At 34.9% G+C, this 22,508-nt stretch overlaps 1 protein-coding gene across 2 annotated transcripts in view; it reads left to right on the forward strand.

The window, feature by feature from the left end:
• The window catches only part of MNAT1 (MNAT1 component of CDK activating kinase), a 232,817-nt gene that overhangs the window by 78,476 nt on the left and 131,833 nt on the right, over positions 1–22,508 (forward strand). For both annotated transcript variants that reach the window (XM_001167724.7, XM_016926179.4), the window contains exon 6: positions 5,387–5,512. In XM_001167724.7, coding sequence (XP_001167724.1) covers positions 5,387–5,512 — 126 coding nt within the window. The remainder of the gene's footprint in view (positions 1–5,386; positions 5,513–22,508) is intronic.

The following is a 22,508-nucleotide window of genomic DNA, read 5'->3' on the forward strand; positions in this document are numbered from 1 at the left end:
GTGCAGTGGGTCTAGTAGAGGGGAGTCCTTACCGTGAATCTAGTGAAGGGGCTGACTACATCAGAAACTCCATCAATTTCTGTAACAGTGTGATTGTACTTCTCACATGTTGGCTCAGGGTTACAAGAGAGAATATTCCAAGAATAAGGAGGTAGAAGATGCTAACATTTTAGGGCTTGGGCTAGGAAACTGGCACAGCACTGATTCCACCATATTAGTAAAAGAGCCCACTCAGTTACAAAGGGAATGGATATAGATCTCACCTCCTAATGGGAGTGTGATGGCCATCTTTAGTCCACACAGTATGTACTGGGGAAAACTATGTTTTTCTAGAATTTGGCATAATATAAATTCATTTGGGATACTCAGTCTCTATCCCAATGTGAGTTTAGTGATAAGAATTATGAAAATGACTTTCATTTTCATATTGTAGTTTGTCTTACCCTTATGCCTATTTATTTATATCATGCCAACTACTATGAAGGATTTAAAGTGATTTCCTAGATAAGAGTATTGTTTGTGGACATGGCACTACTTACTTTGTGTAACTCTAAGAACGATGTTAAAATGAGGTTCTAGTATATTTTACTTGTATATTTTTAAAAAGATTTTTGTTTAATATCCATTTTATTTTCAGATGAGAGAGTGACATTATAACTGAGATGAGCCAGTATATTCTTGATAGATTGTTTATATGGCTTTAAGCTGACTGACTAAAATACATTGTTTCTGAAGCACTTTTCTCCTGATTAATACTATTTTTCTAATAATGAGCTCATTTTGGCTCCATGCTGAAGTTTATATTGACTGTTTACTTTGTGACAATATATTTTATATTTTTGCATAAAAAAATAGTGTATTTTTGCTTGAAAGAAATAGCGGGGTTTTTGCAAATTATTGTTTTCCAGCAATTAGCTTCCTAGGTAGTCAACCTTGTTAGATAATGACAGTAATAATAACTAAGGTTTATGAAGTGTTTCATGGATTTGTTACTATATTATTTGATACTTATAACCCTGTATGATATTGATGACTTCACAAACCAGAAAATCTTCCTCTCCAGGAAAGTCTTTTTGCATTCTTCTCTTTCCCTTTATGTTCATATAATTTATTTCCCTGAGGCTTTTGTGTTTGTGTTTGTGTGTGTGTGTGTGTGTGTGTGTGCAGTGTTAATACACTTAACTTTCTTGTCTAGTTGATAATGCTATTATCCTATGATTGGGGAAAATATGTATATATGTGTTCTTCTACTGTGCTTTTGCCAAAAAAGCATTTAAGTCAGTTAACCAGGAGTAAAAAAAGAGAAAGCAAGATTACTTAAATTATAAGGAGGTGAGAAACTAAAGGAAAAATAAGGGTAAGGGCATTAATGAGGCTTAGATAGAAAACACTGTCATAAAACTCTATTTTCTATGACTGGAATGTGAATTTGGCTCTAAAAATGAGGACACCAGCATATTAAATAGAATAATGACGCCTTCCCTAGCAACTTTCATTAGTTCTTTCTTGAAACTATTAAGTGGCAGGTATGGCTTTAACAGTGAAATGACATGTTGTATTTTATATTTTTGTAGCTGTTTGGTGAGAAATTAAAAACTTTAAAAATGAATTAGTAAATTGATGTTACTAATTATTAGTATATAGTTACTAATTATAATTGTTTTATTGAAAGATTCTTCCCCTTATCATTTTATACAAAGAGTTACAGGCTCTTTTTTGGATAATGCTTCTCTTCTATACAATTAATTGAATTAATCCCAAATATAGAACTTTGATAGAAAATATGCTTTTAACATTTTATGTTCCATCTAATAAAAAAAGTTTTTAGATTTTATTTTGAGGTTAGCCAGCTTTGCATAACAATTATTCTTGCATATTCTTTTTCCCTTTTTTTTGTTGAGATGGAGTCTTGCTCTGTGCCCCAGCTGGAGTGCAGTGGCGTGATCTTGGCTCACTGCAACCTCTGCCTCCCTGGTTCAAGCAATTCTTTGCCTTAGCCTCCCGAGTAGCTAGGATTACAGGTGCCTGCCACCATGCCCAGCTAATTTTTTTGTATTTTTGGTAGAGATGGGGTTTCACCATCTTGGCCAGGCTGGTCATGAACTACTGACCTTGTGATCCACCCGCCTTGGCCTCCCAAAGTGCTGGGGTTACTGGTGTGAGCCACCGCGCCCAGCCGCATATTCTTTTAGTCTTTAAAGTACTGTTTTGCTGCCTCATTGAGCTGCTATTGGCATGAAGCTCCCCTTTGATTCAGTGAGGCATGAAGCAAGATGTGAAACTACCATTGTTGTACATTGTGTGTAATCTGGAGTTAATATTGATTTTTGTGAGTTCTTTCTCCCACTTCCTGTTTTCTTCACCTGCAAGTCATTACTGCACATACTTTCCTCACTGTTTAGATCATATAACATGATGATTAAATAATTCTTAGTAATTTACTGTATTCATTAGTGCAATTAATTAAAACAGATTGGTTTAGAATACCACTGCAGTTTGAATTTCTGGTTTTCATTTTTAAACTTATTTTTAAAGATTTTGTTATGTTTATTTTTCAGTCTTTATACAATGTTATAAATGTTAAAATACTTTAAATTTTTATGACTAATGAATTCATTAAATTTATTTTTATCCTCTTGAATCCTTATTAAGTAAAAGAACGTATTTCTTTTTCTGTATATGTTCATGTGTGAGATTTTGTTTAAAAAACAATAGCATTTGTAAATATGTCTAGAAGATTAATTCTTATAATTAATCTCTGGACCTAATTTACACAAGTACTACTTATTAGAATTTTTTTCCTCCTGTTTTTGGTTCTGGTCTTTGTGCCAAAAGTCACTTTTTAACCTTTTAAAAAGTATTTGCATTATATTATACTGTATGTGACGGGATTTTAATGTTATGGTCTTAATGTTTATGGCTTAGTATTTGCAGTAATGTTGGCTAAAAGGTCCATTTATTTAATCCTAACTGTAAATTAAATTTTAAAAAACAGTTTGGAAAAAGATTTTTAAACAGGTCCTGGCTTATTAAATCTTTTTATATTCCTTTTTGAAAATTCGCTTCAGTTTATGTCTTAAATTTTGTATAGGCTAATATTGTTGTCAAACGCAGTAGGTGATTTTTATTAGAAATATTGTTTGCCAGATGGCTTGCTTAAAGTCAGTTAAAATAATCTTTTAAAAATGGTCATTATAAAGCTTTTAATGAGTATTACAGGCAGTTCTTATTAAAATTTCTTTAAATATTAAACAGTGTGCCTTCAGGCAATTAATACAGGTTAGGGAATCTTTTAAGGTAAAATGTAATGCAAAGAATGAAATAACTTGAAAGGCTAAATCTGCATGTTAGATATTCCCCAGAGCATGCATGTTTCACATAGTTTATTTTACTCCATTAATATTTTTTGTTGTTGGAACTCCTACTTAATTCTAGTTTAACACTTAGTAAGGCTTCCAGGCTTCAAAATTTGAGTGCTAAAATAGAATAAAGTAGGTTGGAACTAAATTCTGTGCTTCAGTATCAAAAGTGTTTTAGATCCTTAGAATGTTTGTTTTTATTAGATTTCAGCTGTTTACCAAGACACTTTAACATTCAGTTCCTTTTATGTGAATGTGAAACCAGGATTAAAACAAGCTAAAGTCTTGACTAGCAACTTTTTTTTTGAAGTTAATACATTGCTTTTATGGAAGAATTTTTGCTTTTTAAAGGAAATACCAGTTAAAGAAGAGCACTTGAATTGATTTAGAGTATAAATTGAAAAGCAATACTTTTAACTTTTTAGCTAAGTAAATTTATTTTTCTTTTGTTAGTTTCTACATGTGAAAAGATAGAATAGCTTTTAAAAGATTTTTTTGGTCACAGCCCATTAAAAATGTTCTTTAATTTTATATTTTATTATAAAATTCTTAATGTAAATCTAGAATAGCTGCAAGGAATCTTAGCAATACAGTTACTCATGCATTACTAATGCTTTGGTGTAGAATATAAAAGGTATTCTAGTATATTCTCCTCGTACTATATTTCATCACTTTTCCTTCATTATTGTTAAAGCCAGGTCTTAATGATTTTGCTCCTTAATAAGTTTACATCTTATAAATAAATAAAATTTGTGTTCTTCCATTTACTATTAAAAGTTTTAATCTTTGTAACATTGCTCTTGCAAAACACTTCTATTATAAAATGTTGATGTGCAACTTTATTCTAGGACAATTCTATTGAATTAAGTTGCTTATTTGAGTTATTTCTATACTGTAACCTTAAACCAATTCCTTTAAGTCTATTAATTAACCACATTTGTGCCTAAAAAATTATTAAGTTGCTAGATTTGGAAAGAAAATTAAAATCTGTATGTTTGCTTTGTGCTGTGAAATGTTAACAATAGAGTTTCTTCAGGATCAAATTCTGTGTAGTCACTATTTTAACATCTATAGCCTCTTTGAACAATATGTTTTAGCACATTATCCTGGTATAGGAGATAAAAATGTATTTGACCTTCATCTCTGTTTATAGATACAGAAAATTCTCAATCTCTCTCTCTGCTTGTGTGTTTGTGTGTGTGTGTGTTTGTTTGTGTGTGTAGGAAAGAGAGAGAGAGATCTCTTCTTCCTCCTGGTACGTCCTTCTGCATATGTTTTTGGATTCTTATTTAACTGAAAACTCAGAAAGGAAAATGTCTGGATATCATTTAGTTTAGACCTTAGCTCCACAGCACTTTAAAGATGTAAGAGGACTTCTTGTTAAACAGAATAAATAATAGTCTACATATAAAAATTAGTAATTTTCTTATGGTATTAAAATGTGTCTGTGTGCTTAGAATTAATATATTAAAATGTTTAACTGTCATTTTGTTACTTCAGTTAGAAAACATAGACTTAAATTTTAAAAGTAAGTTAGTAAAGGAGAAAATAAATATACTTTTGGTTGTACTTACAATAGTTTCATTGTGCAAAATAGAACAAGGATCATTTCCAAACGGTCTCAGGTGAAATCTAATGGGAAACAATTTCAAACTGGTCTAAATTTACTGGTAAAAAGAATGCGTCTTAGATAAACATCTGATCTAAGTTATAGTACCTTGTTCTACTCTTTTTGTGATTAGCTTATTTTTTTCGTTTTAATAAATGTGGTTGGTTTGCTAGTTGAAATAGGAACTTTTAATGTGGATTTTATAAAAATACTTGTTTGCAGGTTATTTTGATTTATGAGTCTACAACAGCCTTTTCTTATTATGGAATGTTAATATTTTTTGTAAAGTGTCCTCCATAATGTGAATATTTAGTTTGACATGAAATGCTTATGGAAAAGACATAATTTAAAATAAAAGTCTTGTTGTTTTTAGTTTTCCCTTTTTACATTTCTTATTGAACTTGAACTATTCTTACAGGAGAGTTCTGATCTCCCTGTTGCTCTGCTTTTGGCTCAGCATAAAGATAGATCTACCCAATTAGAAATGCAACTTGAGAAACCCAAACCTGTAAAACCAGTGACGTTTTCCACAGGCATCAAAATGGTAAGCTTATTTTAATTGCTTGTTTGAAAGATATTTTTTCAAGGATTATGCTTTATAATTTTACACGATTTCTGTAGTAAACCGAAATGTTCAGATGTTTAAGAACAGTGTCTGATCTAGTTTTAGGTGTCTGGAAATATGGATGGGTGCAGTATGAGGAAAGTGAAACAAATAATTTTCAGAGTATACAACACAATTTTTTTGTATGTGAATTGGGTTTGTATGACTTTCTTACTCTACTTACATTTTTAAGCTTGTAGTGTAGAAAAAAATTTATAAATATTGTTTGGAGAGTAGTTACCATCTGCAGATATGAAATGGGAAAGCAAATGTATGAATTAGTGTTTTCTTCTAAACAGTCTTCTTCACACACATATTTTTAAAAACTCTGAAAGCCATTTTTAGTTTCTAGACTGATGAATAGATTAATTTGGGTTTCAAAAAATTTATTTTATATCGTATTGTTATATTTTATTGTTTATTTTAGCATTCAAGGGAAAGATTTTATAAGCCAATGATGTTTTTGTATACTTTTACAGGTTTTTTTTTTTGTTTAGAAAATATATACTTTGGCATATTAACTTTAACATGTGTTTAATATTTAGATGTTTGAGATGTAGCCCCTCTAAATATGTAGCATTCAAATTCCTAATTATCTTTTAAAATAGTCTCATTAGAGTAGTATAAAATGTGGTTAGAAAAGATAAATGCTTGAGGTGATGGATATCTCAATTACCCTGTTTTGGTTATTACATATTGTATGCATACAGGTATCAAAACTACCACAAAATATATGCAACTACTCTGTATCAATTAAAAACTGGTTTTAAAAAAGTTGTGGCAGCACTACAAAGTCATGGTTATGGATTTGGACTTTGAATCCAAACAGACCTGAGTTCAACTCTCAACAACCCATTTGTCCAGCTGCTTGACATGAACAAATTACTTTGCCTTTCCAATAAGCCTTTTTTTCCCATCTGTGGAATGGTGATGATAATACTGATCTCATAAACGTGTTGGGAAATAATGTGAACAAAGTACACGGTATAGTACTTGGCTTATTGTAAGCTCTCAATAATTGAGGTTAGTTTTTATTGATAATAATGAGTTGATAACACAAATGGCTATACTAATTCCTTAAATCTTTACCAAGTTTTTATGTACATAAAATTCATTTTTATACATAGTTTTAAAATTCAAGATGATGGAGGTTGCAGAATCTTTGTTTGGCTTTTATCATTGTATGCCTGCATTTCAAAGTCAGTGTTAATGACATGCAATATTGAAGTGGTGGGAGTTTACTGGTAAAAGACCAGTAAACTCAGTAATTTTCAAGAATAAAGTCTAGTATTCAGATGACACAATGTAGCTACAAGCCTCAGGAATATATCCCCTATTGTAAATTGAGCATGATGAGTATGCAAGAACGAATGCCTCAAAACATTATCAAAGTATATTTTAAATTAGAGATAATACTCTAATTTTAAGAGGCAAAGGGCCATTTCTTTCCTTTGACCCCAATGGATAAAGTCATATTTAATTTTACTGTTGCTTCCACTTTAGCAAATGTGTAGCAGCTGCTCCTATTTTCTAGTTCTCTTCCTTTTATAGTATATATAATATTAAAATAAGATCTGGCTTACAGTCTAAGTAGAAGATACAAGAACTCATCTTAAGTCTTTTGCAACTGTTTTTTTTTTTTTTTCAGTTGCTGACTATAGAATTTGAAAATCTAGATACTTTGGTATTAAGTTGGCTCTACTTTTAAAATTTATCTTGAATTTACCCACTTCTCTCCACCTCTTATCATCCTAGGATAATTGCCATCATTTCTTTACTGGACTATCACAGTAACATTCCACCTGGTGTCTCTATTCATCTGTGTACCCCATAATCTAGTCTATAAGCCTTTGGGTGGTTTCCTAAATAAATGAATGATGGTAAATAAACAATATTAAAAAAATCAGCTCATCACTTCCTTGCTTACTATCTTCCTATGTCTTCCCAGTACACTTAGAATATAAAATTCAGAATATTATCTACTTTCTCACCTCTGACAAAGTGACATTTGTACTAAGAAGTCAATGGTAAAATGGAGTTAGCCATGCAAAAATACAGGCAGAGAAAAGAGCAGTAAAGAAGTCCTAAGGTAAGAAACAGCATTTTCTAGAAACAGACAAAAGATACTGTTAAGAGAATACTTTCCCTACTCTGCCTTGCTCCTTATGCTCAATTCACACTGACCGTTTGACTATTCTATCTAAAGTATCTTTCTCCTGCCCCCATCCACATTATGTTATGCTTTTTAAAATTTTAATATAGAGACAGGGTCTCACTATGTTGCCCAGGCTGGCCTCAAACTCCTGAGCTCAAGTGATCCTCCTGCCTTGGCCTCCAGAAGTGTTAGGATTACAGGCATGGGCTACCACGCCTGGCCCATGTTATGCTTTTTAACCCTTTATAACATATATCACTATCAGAAAGTGTCTTATGGGTACACTGTTTAATGTTTATCTTTACCACTGGAATATAAATTCTGTATACCTAGAATGATGTTTGTCTTTAGTACCTATTTAATGAATGTTCACTGTGGACCTTCATTAAATATTTTTAAATGAATGACTGAATCTTACATATTAGGCTCACATTTAATAGAATGAAGATCCTGAAGTACTTTCAAGTTTCTGTGACTTTATGGTGTTTACTCTGTTTGGAATATACTTAACTGCTTATGAAAACTTTACTTATAATTTATGCATCGATCAAGTGTGATTTTCATGAGCCCTCTTTTGTGTGGAATTTAATTGCATATTCTGATGCTTCCCCTAACATTTTATATGTACTTTTATTATATATTGTAGCTCCTGCCTTGTATTACAATTGGCTATTTTCCATGCCGGTCTCATTTTAGATGAGCTTCCTTAAGGACACAATGTGTTCTGTGACATAACTTTATGTGTTCTTGTGGGGACTAAATATTGTACTATGTAATTATTCAAAAAATTTTTTTGAATAAATTATTCTCATTTTTCTTAACTTCAGAGCATTTTGCTTTGCCATTGGGAGATTCACATTTGGGTCAAGAAGAATTTGATGCAATGTACAGCCAAAATAAAAAAATTGTTTTTATAGATATATCTAAATTTCCATCACTCTATCACATTTTTACATTCCATTACCAATGGGAATTACAGATTATGTATTTCTCTTCTTCTGTGTTCTTATCTTTTAATTTTTACCTGTGGTACGTTTTGAAATTTATATAACCTGGCTAGCCCTCTTAGATAGTCTTAGTGCTTTTCTTTGCCTAAAGAGAGGCAGCATCAGATCTACAACCTTTTTTCACCTAGACAGAATAGTTGCTGGTGGTCTTTCTGTGTTTCGTAATGTTCTATTTATTTAAAAATGAAATGAATTGGAATGGCGAGATGTAAAAGTTTTTGAAGATCACTGATTAATAAATCTGCTAACCTGAACATGATATGAACAAAATACTCTGCAATGTATTTCCTTGAGGAGGTTAGGAAATATATCCATTGTGGCAAAGTTGCTTCAGCAGCATACTTTTTAAATTATTTATTCATTTTAAATTTATTTTTAGAGACAGGATCTTGTTCTGTTACTTCAAGCTGGAGTGCAGTGGTGAGATCCTAGCTCACAGTAGCCTACTTCTGGGCTCAAGCCATCTTCCTATTGCAGCCTCCCAAGTAACTGGGTTTACAGGCTCACACCACCACTCTGGGCTAGTTTTTAAGAATTTTTTTTTTTTTTTTTTTGTAGAGGAGGCAGGGTATAGTTATGTTGGCCAGGCTGGTCTTGAATTCCTGGTCTCAAGCAATCTTGGAACGCCTCAGCCTTCGAAAGTGCTAGGATTACAGGTGTGAGCCAGTGTGCTCAGGCAGGAGCCTACTTTATTTTTTATTTTGTTTTTGAGACGGAGTCTTGGTCTATCGACCAGGCTGGAGTGCAGTGACACAATCTGGACTCACTGCAACCTCTGCCCCCTGGGCTCAAGCGATTCTCCCACCTCATCCTCCCCAGTAGCTGGGACTACAGGTGTGTGCCACCACACCCGGCTATTTTTTGTAATTTTGGTAGCAATGGGGTTTCACCATGTTGCCCAGGCTGGTCTGGAACTCCTGAGCTCAAGCCACTTGCCTGCCTTGGCCTCCCAGAGTGTTGGGATTACACTGTGCCCGGCTGAGGAGCACACTTTTAATGATGAAAGAAGTTTCAATCTCAGCTCATCTTGGAGCAAATTTAATAAACCTCCCTCTACTCTGCCTTTTAAAGTATTGGATGAAGAGGTGGGTCTTACACCCTGGCTTTAAGGTCAACAACCTTGAAGACTGACGAAGGGATCAAATTCTAAAACTGAAAACTCACTACTTGGAGTACTCTCCCTTTAGCTATCCCTGAATTCTGTGAGAGCTTGTTAGCAGCAGTGCTCTCTGTTTATCTGATTACTTTTGAGTGGGGATTGGGGAGGGGGAATGTGTTGCACAGATTTTCTTTTTGCCTGAAGGGGTATCTTACCCTGAGTTTGTTTGTAATAATGTTTAACATTCTGCTGCAAGGCATATAGATTTGGAGAGGAAAAAAAATTTCTATCTTTACATTGCCTTTATGTTCTTCTGAATGTCTTTCTCTGAGTGGTATTTAAGACTTCTATTACCTTTAATTTTCTTTCTTGCATCATTACCTTTTATATCTAAGAAATCACTGTACTTGTGGGCTGGGCATGGTGGCTCACGCCTATAATCCCAGCACTTTGGGAGGCTGAGGTGGGCGGATCACCTGAGGTCAGGAGTTTGAGACCAGCCTGGGCAACATGGCAAAACCCCATCTCTACTAAAAATACAAAAATTAGCCAGGCTTGGTGGCAGGCGCTTGTAATCCCAGCTACTTGGGAGACTGAGGCAGGAGAATTGCTTGAACTAGGGCGGCAGAGGTTGCAGTGAGCTGAGATTGTGCCACTGCACCCTAGCCTGGGCAACAAAGTGACACTCCATTTCAAAACAAAAACAAAAACAAGGCTGGGCGCGGTGGCTCATGCCTGTAATCCCAGCACTTTGGGAGGGTGAGGCGGGTGGATCACGAGATCAGGAGTTGAAGACCAGTGTGGCCAAGATGGTGAAACCCTGTCTGTACTAAAAATACAAAAATTAGCCAGGCACGGTGGCAGGAACCTGTAATTCCAGCTACTTGGGAGGCTGAGGCAGAAGAATCGCTTGAACCAGGGCAGCAGAGGTTGCAGTAAGCTGAGATCAAGCCACAGCACTCCAGCCTGGGCGACAGAGTGAGACTCCATCTCAAAAAAAAAATAATAAATCACCATTCTTAGGAGATTGTGATAAATATAAAAATGCCAAGCTTTGATTTGTAATATATGAATATTTTTCTTTTCCTTTTATGTATCTATTCATTTTTCTCCCCAACTGCCCATCCAGCTACTTTCTTCGAATTTTAAAATTGCTTACCTTGTTTGTCATATGTGTACTAGCTATTAGGTTATAAACATCTTGAGGGCAGAGGCTTCATATTTTAACATAGTTTTATGTGATTGTGGCTGTGTAGGTACTTAAATAATATCAGATATTCATGATCAGTTTCAAACTTTCAAATGTTGGAAGTATTAACACATCTTGAAATAATGTAAAGACAAATACTACTCAATAAGGAACTACCAAAGTATTTGAATTAGGAGGCAATAAAGTATAGAAGAAAGAAAATGGGCATAATGGGATTAAATCCCAGATTTACCGTTATTAGATATGTTTCCATGGGTAAGATATTGCTTTCCTCTTTTGAGTTTGTTTTCTTATTTGGGAAGATGAGAAATGTTAACTTCATATGATTGTTTAGAATATTGAAATCTATACATAAAATGCTAAAGCTGGTGCCCAATGTATGCTAGCCATGTGGTAAATAGTAATAATTAGCAACCATAATGTTACCATTAATGTTTGTTATTTTTCGTAGTTAGATATATAAATGAATTATTTTATAATGCCCTTGAACCAAATGCTGAATATTGTTATAAGTATTCTGTCACATACTTAAGTTATATTACTCTCAATGTGTGTTAAAATATTGGATCACTTACCCCCACCCCATTGGATCAATTCCAGATGGATAATAGAAAAGTAAAACAATAAAAACATCCTTAAGAGAGTGGGGAAAAAACAAGCCACAAAGTGACAAAAGTTATTTACAACATATGTAACTAATAAAAGGCTTAGATCCAGAAGGTATAAATAACTCATATATGTGATCTAGAGTCTTGAACAGGCATTTCTAAAAATAGGATAGCCAATCCTCAGCCTCATTAGTGACTGGTGAAAGAATATGTAGATTAAAATCACAACACAGCACTAAATACCCACTAGAATGGCTAAACTGGAAATAAAAATCACAGTTGGTTCAAGGGAAAGGTAAAATTTAGAATGGCATAGTATTTACGTGAATTCATTAGTGTCAATTTTTTACTGAATGTGGAGACTGACACAGAATACAGATGAAAGTCTAAATGTTTATGAAGTTAAGTATTTTTATAGTCTTTAGAAAAATCAATCCTGAATGAAGGATGAAAAGTAACATTAAGCAACTATATCCCAGGGGTTGATTTTGTTGAATGCCTGCTATAAGCCAGCATAGTCTGGCTGCTGGATATGCAAGAATACAGACATTACTTAAGAATTTGTGACCTATGATAGTTCTTTTTTATAATAAGTATTACTTTCTGTTTTTGTATCTTCATAAAATAGATGGTATTCCTATTTTTACAAATGTGAAAACTGAGTCTTTGAGAGGTTAGGTCACATTTAAAAGATGACACTGAAACTCATTCTCTTTCTATTACATCTCATTTAATTAATGAAAATATTAATAAACTTACACATTCTGATTCAGGTGTCCTCTGAGAGCTAAGATTTGAACTCTTGTTTCTAATAGTGGGCTGATTGTATGAACTAGGTAATTTAAGGGGCAGGAGTCAGCATAATAACTTTCTTTTCCTGATCTGCTCTACTTAAAAAAAGTCAAAACACAAAATGAAGTCAGATGTGCTCAACTTGGAGAGGAACCAAGGAAGGATGTATAAATATGATTAAGGTTTCTGGAAATAGATCCTTTGAGATGTGACAGAAAAGACTGAATTTATTTGTTTAATAAACCTAGAGAAAGTTGAAGGGTTCAAAATGGGCATAAAATAATGACTAAGAAATGAGGATTTTATTATTATATATTCACATAGGTAGGGTTCAGTCAGTCAGTGAACATATTTTGATTAGGAATATTATGAAGGTTGTGCTGGATTTATTATTTGAAGTATATTTTCTAGGAATTAAACTGTCAGGGGGTGGAGGAATGTTAGGCATAGGGTCTTAGAGAAATTAATGTAATTTGTGACTTCAGAATTTAAGAAGGTTCTACTTATCACTATTTTATGCATGAATAGGAGAAACTTTTTTTTTTTTTTTGAGATGGAGTCTCACTCTGTCGCCCAGGCTGGAGTGCAGTGCTGTGATCTTGGCTCACTGCCACCTCTGCCTCCTGGGTTCAAGTGATTCTTCTGCCTCAGCCTCCTGCTTAGCTGGAACTACAGGTGCATGCCACCATGCCCGGCTAATTTTTTTTTTGTATTTTCAGTAGAGACGGGGTTTCACCATACTGACCAGGCTGGTCTTGAATTCCTGACCTCATGATCCACCTGCCTCGGCCTCCCAAAGTGCTGGGATTATAGGCATGAGCCACCGCACCCGGACAGAAACTTCATTTTATAGATTATTGTGCCCTCCGTGTGGTGATAGCTTTTGAACTCTTAAAGTGAGAGCTACAACTTTGTTTCTTGGCCAGGTGTTAGTTATTTTGATCTATTTGGTTCAAATCCTGTCAATATAATTATGCAGCCTTCTATTTCTTTATCATTTTACAAATACTTCTAATTATTTTTACTTAGCTTATGGTTATGATTACTATTCTTCATTACATCATTCTTAGTTGAACCAGTGAACAGACCTCAAAGTTTTTTTTTTTTCCCCTGATTCATTACTAGATAATTTGTGTCAATAAATATCCATGCAAGTAAATCTTAGTCTTTTGGAAACAAGCGAAGGTACATTGGTCATCTCATAAATTAGGAATGAGATTCTACGGCTGAGGATCTGGTGCTTCTTCATTCTATTTTGTTTGTTTGCAAACTGAAAATAAAATGAGTCACAAAGATAACCTATGGATGTCAAAAGATGATTGTTTTTATGTCAAAAGATAATTGTTTTATGGATCACAAAGATAACCTATGGATGTCAAAAGATAAAAGTACTTAAAAACAAAAGAATTGTTTTTAAGTACTTTTGATAGTCTGTGGTTGGTTTGGGGAGTAGTATGGAGAAACATACCATGCATTAATAAAGGGGAAAACTTTTTTAAGTATTTTAACCCTGATGTTTGAAGAGTTTAAAAAAATATTATCTATGGGTGAGCCAGAAGGGAGCAGAGTACTCATTTGTGATATAAATTGCCTTTTCTGAGTGCAACAGATAGTATTTAGCTGTTTGCTTTCAAGCATTGCATATTCCTCTGAACTCATTGGAAGATCTAACCTTGATAAAATATGTGAGTTATAGAAAATTAATACCCGTTCGTATCTGAAAAAGAAAATAAAAATTACATTGAGCAGTCAGTTATGTCCTATAAAGCCATAAGTTTGTGCCAAACAGCTTAGGTGCTTTACCATTTTGCCAAAGAACAAAAAACAAAACTTGACCAAGTGTTATTAATTTATTCTATTTTTAATATATAATTTGCACTTAGGTAGTAAATCAAAGTATAACAACTAAAGAAGTCATGTGCCCTTTCTCAAGTCTTGTGATATGCACATAGCATTAATTTCAATCTATAAAGGTATTTTGAAATGTAAATCAAATTAATAATAGTCTTATCAGATCTTATTATGGCATATAATTAACTAGGTGAGTATCAGGTGATTACTTTCTCTTAGCTTTTAAATGTCTCCAGTTATGTTATTTCACTAAAGTTAGCAGTATATTCTAATTTTCACATGGATATCCCTGAAGAGTTACATGTAAGTAAATAGAAATTTGGTTAATTCCATTCTATTTTAAAGAAAATGGAGGTTCTTAAAACTTAAGATAATCCTTGGTGAGTATTTTAATGTGACCTAAATAAAATTTTTATGAAATGAATAGCTTCATGATTAAAACTGTAAATTTGAATTTTGTTATTTCAGAATTGTTTAAAACAGGTCGTCCTTATTATATTATTAGAAGTTTGAATTGTGGCTTCTCTACTATATATACTAATTGTTTGGTCTTGGGCAAATCACTTTACCTCTTTAAGCCTTAATTACTCAACTCTTAAAAAAGAGATTATGCCTACATTATAGAGTTCCTGAGTATTTTGTGAAGTAATTTTATAAAACTCTCAGGATGCCTGGCTCGTTGTAAAGATACTAAGTATAAATAGTTATAGATACAAATAAAAACTATAATAGACCAGTAAATTGTGATTGAAGGTAGGGTTTGTGACTTATAACTGTTAATTTTGTACCGTGTAGTTTTTACTAGTTATTTTATCTATAGACTCCTATATAGTAGGAAAAAAACAACTCATTTTCCCCTGCTGCACATACTCAGCACGGAACACTTTTGGTCACCAAAATGTGTTTTTTTTTTTTTTTGGTTGTTATTTCGTTTTCTTTTCTGTATCACACCAACCAGTTCTGCAGCAGACACCAATAGGATTTCCTACAGTTTAACCCAATTCTGACACTAACCGGAATTAGTGCAAACCTCACTGGGTAAGATCCCAGTACCACACAACTGCTCCCAACTTCAGACATCAATCGAAAGCTCCAGGTGGTAACCTGTGCTGTTGACTAACTGGCTATAAATTGAAGGTTCCCACGATCCCTTCCTGTGGTTCAGTTATTTGCTGGAGTGGCTCATGGAACTTTGGGAAACACTTATGTCTACTGATTTATTATAAAGAATATTACAAAGAATACAGATGGACAGCTAGATGGAAAAGATGCATAGGGCAAGGTATGTGGGAAGGGACGTGCATCTTCCATGCCCTCTCAGGGTGGGCTACCATCCTAGCACCTCCATGTGTTCAGCAACCTGGAGGCTCCATGAATCCTGTCCTTTTGGGTTTTTATGGAGGCTTCTTTCCTATAGCCAAGATTGATAAATCACTGGCCACTGGTGATTAAGTCAACCTCCTGCCCCTCACCTCTTCCCAGAGGTTGGTGGAACTGAAAGTTCCCAACACTCTAATTACAAAGTTGGTCCCCTTTGCAATAAGCCCCTGTCCTGAGGCTATCCAGGACCACCCAGCCATCTTATTAGCATACAAAAAGACACCATTTTGGAGACTACAAATGTTTTAGGAGACGAGTACCAGGAAATGGGATGAAAACCATTTGTATTTCTTATCATAAATCACAATATTACAAGCCCCAACTGCCTAGTAACTCTTATATATTCCTATATTTCTAGGTAACAATTCAATTGTTCTATGGATATTTAAATAAAAAAACTGAAATATTTAGTGTCAATAGTTGGGAAAATTCACAAATAATGACTTATACTCAATGAGTTTTATGTAATATTCTTTCCTTTACCACGGTAAAGGAAAAATTGTTAATAGTCAAACTGTTGGCTTCAGAATTTATGGCAGTGGTTGAATTTATTCCAGAAAATTTGTCTCATGATCTGTCTAGACATGAGCATAGGCAGAAATAATGAGTCTGGATTTTCAGTTATATCAGTTACTTTGTAATGAGGACAAGGTAAAATCAGTATTCTATGAGTGGTGGGAAGCTTTGATTCCTTTAGTCCCACTGAGGGTAACATTAAAGGTGCTTGCAAATGCAGAAATATTCTTAGCCTAGGATGTAGAAATAATGGTTTTCTGCTTAATTTATGAAACAAACATTTTCCTACAAAGTATTCTACATACTGTATACTGCATTGCTTAATGTAATGAGGCAGATTTTCAGCTTTATAGATAATTATATTGAGTGCCAATCTGTTTATCAGTAGAGTTTTATCAAGTTCCTATAACATTTGCAAAGCAGTGGTTGCTGTTGTTGTTGCGGATATAGTAATTTTACAAGAATTAGAATTAGGGAAAAAGAAGGAAGATGTGTTTCAATCAGTCTCTGAACATTAACTCACTTAATCGTGAAAACTATCTTGTAGGGTTGATAGTGGTACTCTCATTTATGAGGAGTGGAGTATGGAAGACTTAAATTAAACCTAGAGAAAAGTAGAGTTTCAGAAAAATGGAAAGGACGAAGGAATTTCACATTTAAAAATGAGTATGTGGAAGAATTGTTAGCAAAAGAATGGAGGGTATGAATTTAGCCAAGTTTATTCCATAGTTTTCAGTCAGGAATTTTCTTCTGATGAACTTGCACACTAATTTCAAAACACACATTCATTCTTTGGTTCCTAGAAGGTTATATGAAATTCAGATACATAGATTCACTTTGATGTGTTAGAGCTTTTTACTAGTTAGTGATCTGTTGAATAAGTTAAGGGACACTAAAATTTAGTATTTGTAAATGTTGAAATAAATTTTCTTTTTTTGGTGATTGCTTAGAGCTATGATTCAGTATTTTCCTGAGAAGTCCGGCTGCCACAAATGTTTGGGAATCTTATAAGGTTCCATCTGCAAATGCTCATGACCAGATATGTCCTGCGATGATTTTTAATGTAATATTTTAATTTTTCAGCTAAGCAGACTTAGTTTTCCTTTGGAATTTTATCAATGCACCATCAGTATTGCCTTGAGTTAACTGTGGTTTTTGTGTTACTATTATGTAGGAAATAATATTAGGTTTTTCTTTGGTTGATCATTTTGTTATATAATTCCTATACAATTTTTATTGCTATTTATTTTGGTCCTCACCACTTCTTCTGCCTTTTTTTTTTTTTTTTTTTAAATCACAGATTGTTTATGTATCAGAATACAATTTGCCACAACTTCAGGGGCTGTGGTTAAGTTTGAAAACCGAGGATTACATTCAGTTATTTTTGCATACTCTCTAACTTTCTTAAACATACTCAACTGAATGGATACATTCCCATTCTGTCAGTGCCGTGCCTCCTGTTAACATTTTTCTACACTAGAAGCTCTTCCCATTTTTGCTGAGTGTCTGGCATCTTCTCCCAGCCTCCATTCCTAATGGTGGCTAGAGCTAAGAATGTATTGCTGCTTTCTTTTGTTCCTTTTTTTTTTTTCAATACTTTTAAGTTCTGGGATACATGTGGAGGTTTGTTCTTGGGATACATGTGGAGGTACATGGAGATACATATGGGATACATGTGGAGGTAAGTTCTTGGGATACATGTGGAGGTTTGTTACATAGGTATACAGGAGCCACGGTGGTTTGCTGTATCCATCAACCCATCATCTACATTAGGTATTTCTTCTAATGCTATCCCTCCCCTAGCTCCCTGCCCCCAGCAGGCCCTGGTGTGTGATGTTCCCCTCCCTGTGTCCATGTGTTCTCATTGTTCAACTCCCACTTATGAGTGAGAACATGTGGTGTTTAGTTTTCTGTTCCTGTGTTAGTTTGCTGAGAATGATGGTTTCCAGCTTCATCCAAGTCCTTGCAAAGGACATGACCTCATCCTTTTTTATGGCTACATAGTATTCCATGGTGTATACGTGCCACATTTTCTTCATCCAGTCTATCATTGATGGGCATTTGGGTTGGTTCCAAGTCTTTGCTATTGTGAATAGTGCTGCAGTAAACATATGTGTGCATGTGTCTTTACAGTAGAATGATTTATAATCCTTTTGGTATATACCCAGTAATGGGATTGCTGGGTCAAATGGTATTTCTGATTCTAGATCCTTGAGGAATTGCCACACTGTCTTCCATAATGGTTGAATTAATTTACACTCCCACCAACAGTGTAAAAGCATTCCTATTTCTCCACACCCTCTCTAGCATCTATTGTTTCCTGACTTTTTAATGATCGCCATTCTAACTGGCATGAGATGGTATCTCATTGTGGTTTTGATTTGCATTTCTCTAATGACCAGTGATGATGAGCTTTTTTTCATGTGTTTGTTGGCTGCATAAATGTCTTGTTTTGAGAAGTGTCTGTTCATATCCTTTGCCCACTTTTTGATGGGATTGTTTGTTTTTTTCTTGTAAATTTGTATAAGTTCCTTGTGGATTCCAGATATTAGCCCTTTGTCAGATAGATAGATTGCAAAAATTTTCTCCCATTTTGTAGGTTGCCTATTCACTCTGATGACAGTTTCTTTTGCCGTGCAGAAGCTCTTTAGTTTGATTAGATCCCAATTTGTCAGTTTTGGCTGTTGCCATTACTTTTGGTGTTTTAGTCATGAAGTCTTTGCCCATGCCTATGTCCTAAATGATATTACCTAGGTTTTCTTTCAGGATTTTTATGGTTTTAGGTCTTACGTTTAAGTCTTTAATCCTTCTTGAGTTAATTTTTGTATAAGTTGTAAGGAAGGGATCCAGTTTCAGTTTTCTGCATATGGCTAGCCAGTTTTCCTGGCACCATTTATTAAGTAGGGAATCCTTTCCCTATTGCTTGTTTTTGTCAGGTTTGTCAAAGATCAGATGGTTGTAGATGTGTGGCGTTATTTTTGAGGCCTCTTTTATGTTCCATTGGTCTATATATCTGTTTTGGTACCAGTACCATGTTGTTTTAGTTACTGTAGCCTTGTAGTATAGTTTGAAGTCAGGTAGCATGATGGCTCCAGCTTTGTTCTTTTTGCTTAGGATTGTCTTGGCTATACAGACTTTTTTTTGGTTCCATATGAAATGTAAGTAGTTTTTTCTAATTCTTTGAAAAAAGTTAATGGTACCTTGATAGGGATAGGATTGACTCTGTGAATTTCTTTGGGCAGTATGGCCTTTTTCATGACATTGACTCTTCCTATCCATGAGCATGGAATTTCTTTCCATTTGTTTGTGTCCTCTCTTATTTCCTTGAGCAGTGATTTGTAGTTCTCCTTGAAAAGGTCCTTCACGTCCCTTGTGAGTTATGTTCCTAGGTATTTTATTCTATTTGTAGCAATTGTGAATGGGAGTTCACTCGTGATTTGGCTCTCTGCTTGTCTATTGTTGTTGTATAGGAATGCTTGTGACTTTTGCACATTGATTTTGTATCCTGAGACTTTGCTGAAGTTGCTTATCAGCTTAAGGAGTTTTTGGGCTGAGATGATGGGGTTTTCTAAATATACAATCATGTCATCTGCAAACAGAGACAATTTGACTTCCTCTCTTCCTATTTGAATACTCTTTATTTCTTTCTCTTGCCTGATTGTCCTGGCCAGAACTACCAGTACTATGTTGAATAGGAGTGGTGAGAGAGGGCATCCTTATCTTGTGCCAGTTTTCAAAGGGAATGCTTCCAGCTTTTGCCCATTCAGTATGATATTGGCTATGGGTTTGTCATAAATAGCTCTTGTTATTTTGAGATACATTCCATCAATACCTAGTTTATTGAGAGTTTTTAGCATGAAGGGGTATTGAATTTTGTTGAAGGCCTTTTCTGCATCTATTGAGAAAATCATGTGTTTTTTGTCATTGGTTCTGTTTATGTGATTGATTACATTTTTTGATTTGCATATGTTGAACCAGCCTTGCATCCCAGGGATGAAGCCGACTGGATTGTGGTGGATAAGCTTTTGGATGTGCTGGTGGATTCAGTTTGCCAGTATTTTATTGAGAATTTTTGCATCAATGTTCATTGGGGATATTGGCCTGAAATTTTCTTTTTTTGTTGTGTCTCTGCCAGATTTTGGTATCAGGATACTGGCCTCATAAAATGGGTTAGGGAGGAGTGCCTTATTTTCCATTGTTTGGTATAGTTTCAGGAGGAATGGTACCAGCTCCCCTTTGTACCTCTGGTAGTATTCAGCTGTGAATCTGTATGTTCCTGGGCTTTTTTTGGTTGGTAGGCTATTAATTACTGCCTCCATTTCAGAACTTGTTGTTGGTCTATTCAGGGAATTGACTTCTTCCTGGTTTAGTCTTGGGAGGATGTATGTGTCCAGGAATTTATCCATTTCTTGTAGACTTTCTAGTTTATCTTCGTAGAGGTGTTTATAGTGTTTTCTGATGGTAGTTTGTATTTGTGTGGGATCAGTGGTGACATTCTCTTCATCATTTTTTATTGTGTCTATTTGATTCTTCTCTCTTGTTTATTAGTCTGGATAATGGTCTATCTTTTTCATTAATCTTTTCAAAAAACCAGCTCCTGTATTCATTGATTTTTTTGAAGGGTTTTTCGTGGCTCTATCTCCTTTAGTTCTGCTCTGATCTTAGTTATTTCCTGTCTTCTGCTAGCTTTTGAATTTCTTTGGTCTTTCTTCTCTAGTTCTTTTAATTGTGATATTAGTGTGTCGATTTTAGATGTTTCCCACTTCGTACTGCCATAAATTTCCCTTTTAACATTGCTTTAGCTGCGTCCCAGAGATTCTGGTACCTTGTGTCTTTGTTTTCATTGGTTCAAAGAACTTCTTTATTTCTGTATTAATTTCGTTATTTACCCTGTAGTCATTCAGGAGCAGGTTGTTCAATTTCCATGTAGTTTGGCAGTTTTGAGTGAGTTTCTTAATCCTGAGTTCTAATTTGATTGCACTGGTGTGTGAGAGACCATTTGTTATGATTTTTGTTCTTTTGCATTTGCCGAGGAGTGTTTAACTTCCAATTATGCAGTCAGTTTTAGAATAAGTGCTATGTGGCACTGAGAAGGATGTAGATTCTGTTGACTTGAGGTGGAGAGTTCTGTAGATGTCTGTTAGGTCCGCTTTCTCTAGAGCTAGTTCAAGTCCTGTATATCCTTCTTAATTTTTTGTGTTGTTGATCAGTCTAAAATTGACAGTGGGGTGTTAAAGTCTCCCACTATTGGGAAGGAGTTTGTGTGGGAGTCTAAGTCTCTTTGTAGGTCTCTAAGAACTTGCTTTATGAATCTGGGTGCTCCTATATTGGGTGCATATATATTTAGGATAGTTAGCTCTTCTTGTTGCATTGATCCCTTTTTACCATTATGTAGTGCCCTTCCTTCCTTCCTTCCTTCCTTCCTACCTTCCTCCCGCCCTCCCTCCCTTCCTCCCTCTCTCTCTCATTCATTTGTTCATTCGTTCAAAGTCAGTTATATCAGAGTCTAAGATTTCAAGCCTGGCTTTTTTTTGCTTTCCATTTGCTTGGTAAATATTCCTCTATCCCTTTATTTTGAGCCTATGTGTTTCTTTGCACGTGAGATGGATCTCCTGAATACAGCACACTGATGGTTCTTGACTCTTTATCCAATTTGCCAGCCTGTGTCTTTTAATTGGGGCATTTAGCCTGTTTACATTTACGATAAACATTGTTATGTGTGAATTTGATCCTGTCATCATGATGCTAGCTGGTTATTTTGCCCATTAGTTGAGCAGTTTCTTCATAGTGTTGATGGTCTTTACAATTTGCCTTGTTTTTGCCTGTACCAGTGTTTTCTTTCCATATTTAGTGCTTCCTTCAGGAGCTCTTGTAAGGCAGGCTTGGTGATGACAAAATCTCTCAGCGTTTGCTTCTCTGTAAAGGATTTTATTTCCTCTTTGCTTATGAAGCTTAGTTTGGCTGGATATAAAATTCTGGGTTGAAATTTCTTTTCTTTAAGAATGTTGCGGCCGGGCGCGGTGGCTCACGCCTGTAATCCCAGCACTTTGGGAGGCCGAGGCGGGCGGATCACGAGGTCAGGAGATCGAGACCATCCTGGCTAGCACGGTGAAACCCCGTCTCTACTAAAAATACAAAAAATTAGCCGGGCGTGATGGCGGGCGCCTGTAGTCCCAGCTACTCGGGAGGCTGAGGCAGGAGAATGGCGTGAACCCGGGAGGCGGAGCTTGCAGTGAGCCAAGATCGCGCCACTGCACTCCAGCCTGGGCGACAGAGCGAGACTCCGTCTCAAAAAAAAAAAAAAAAAAAAAAAAAAAA

Source organism: Pan troglodytes, chromosome 15, assembly GCF_028858775.2.
Source record: "Pan troglodytes isolate AG18354 chromosome 15, NHGRI_mPanTro3-v2.0_pri, whole genome shotgun sequence".
Lineage (NCBI taxonomy): Eukaryota > Metazoa > Chordata > Mammalia > Primates > Hominidae > Pan > Pan troglodytes.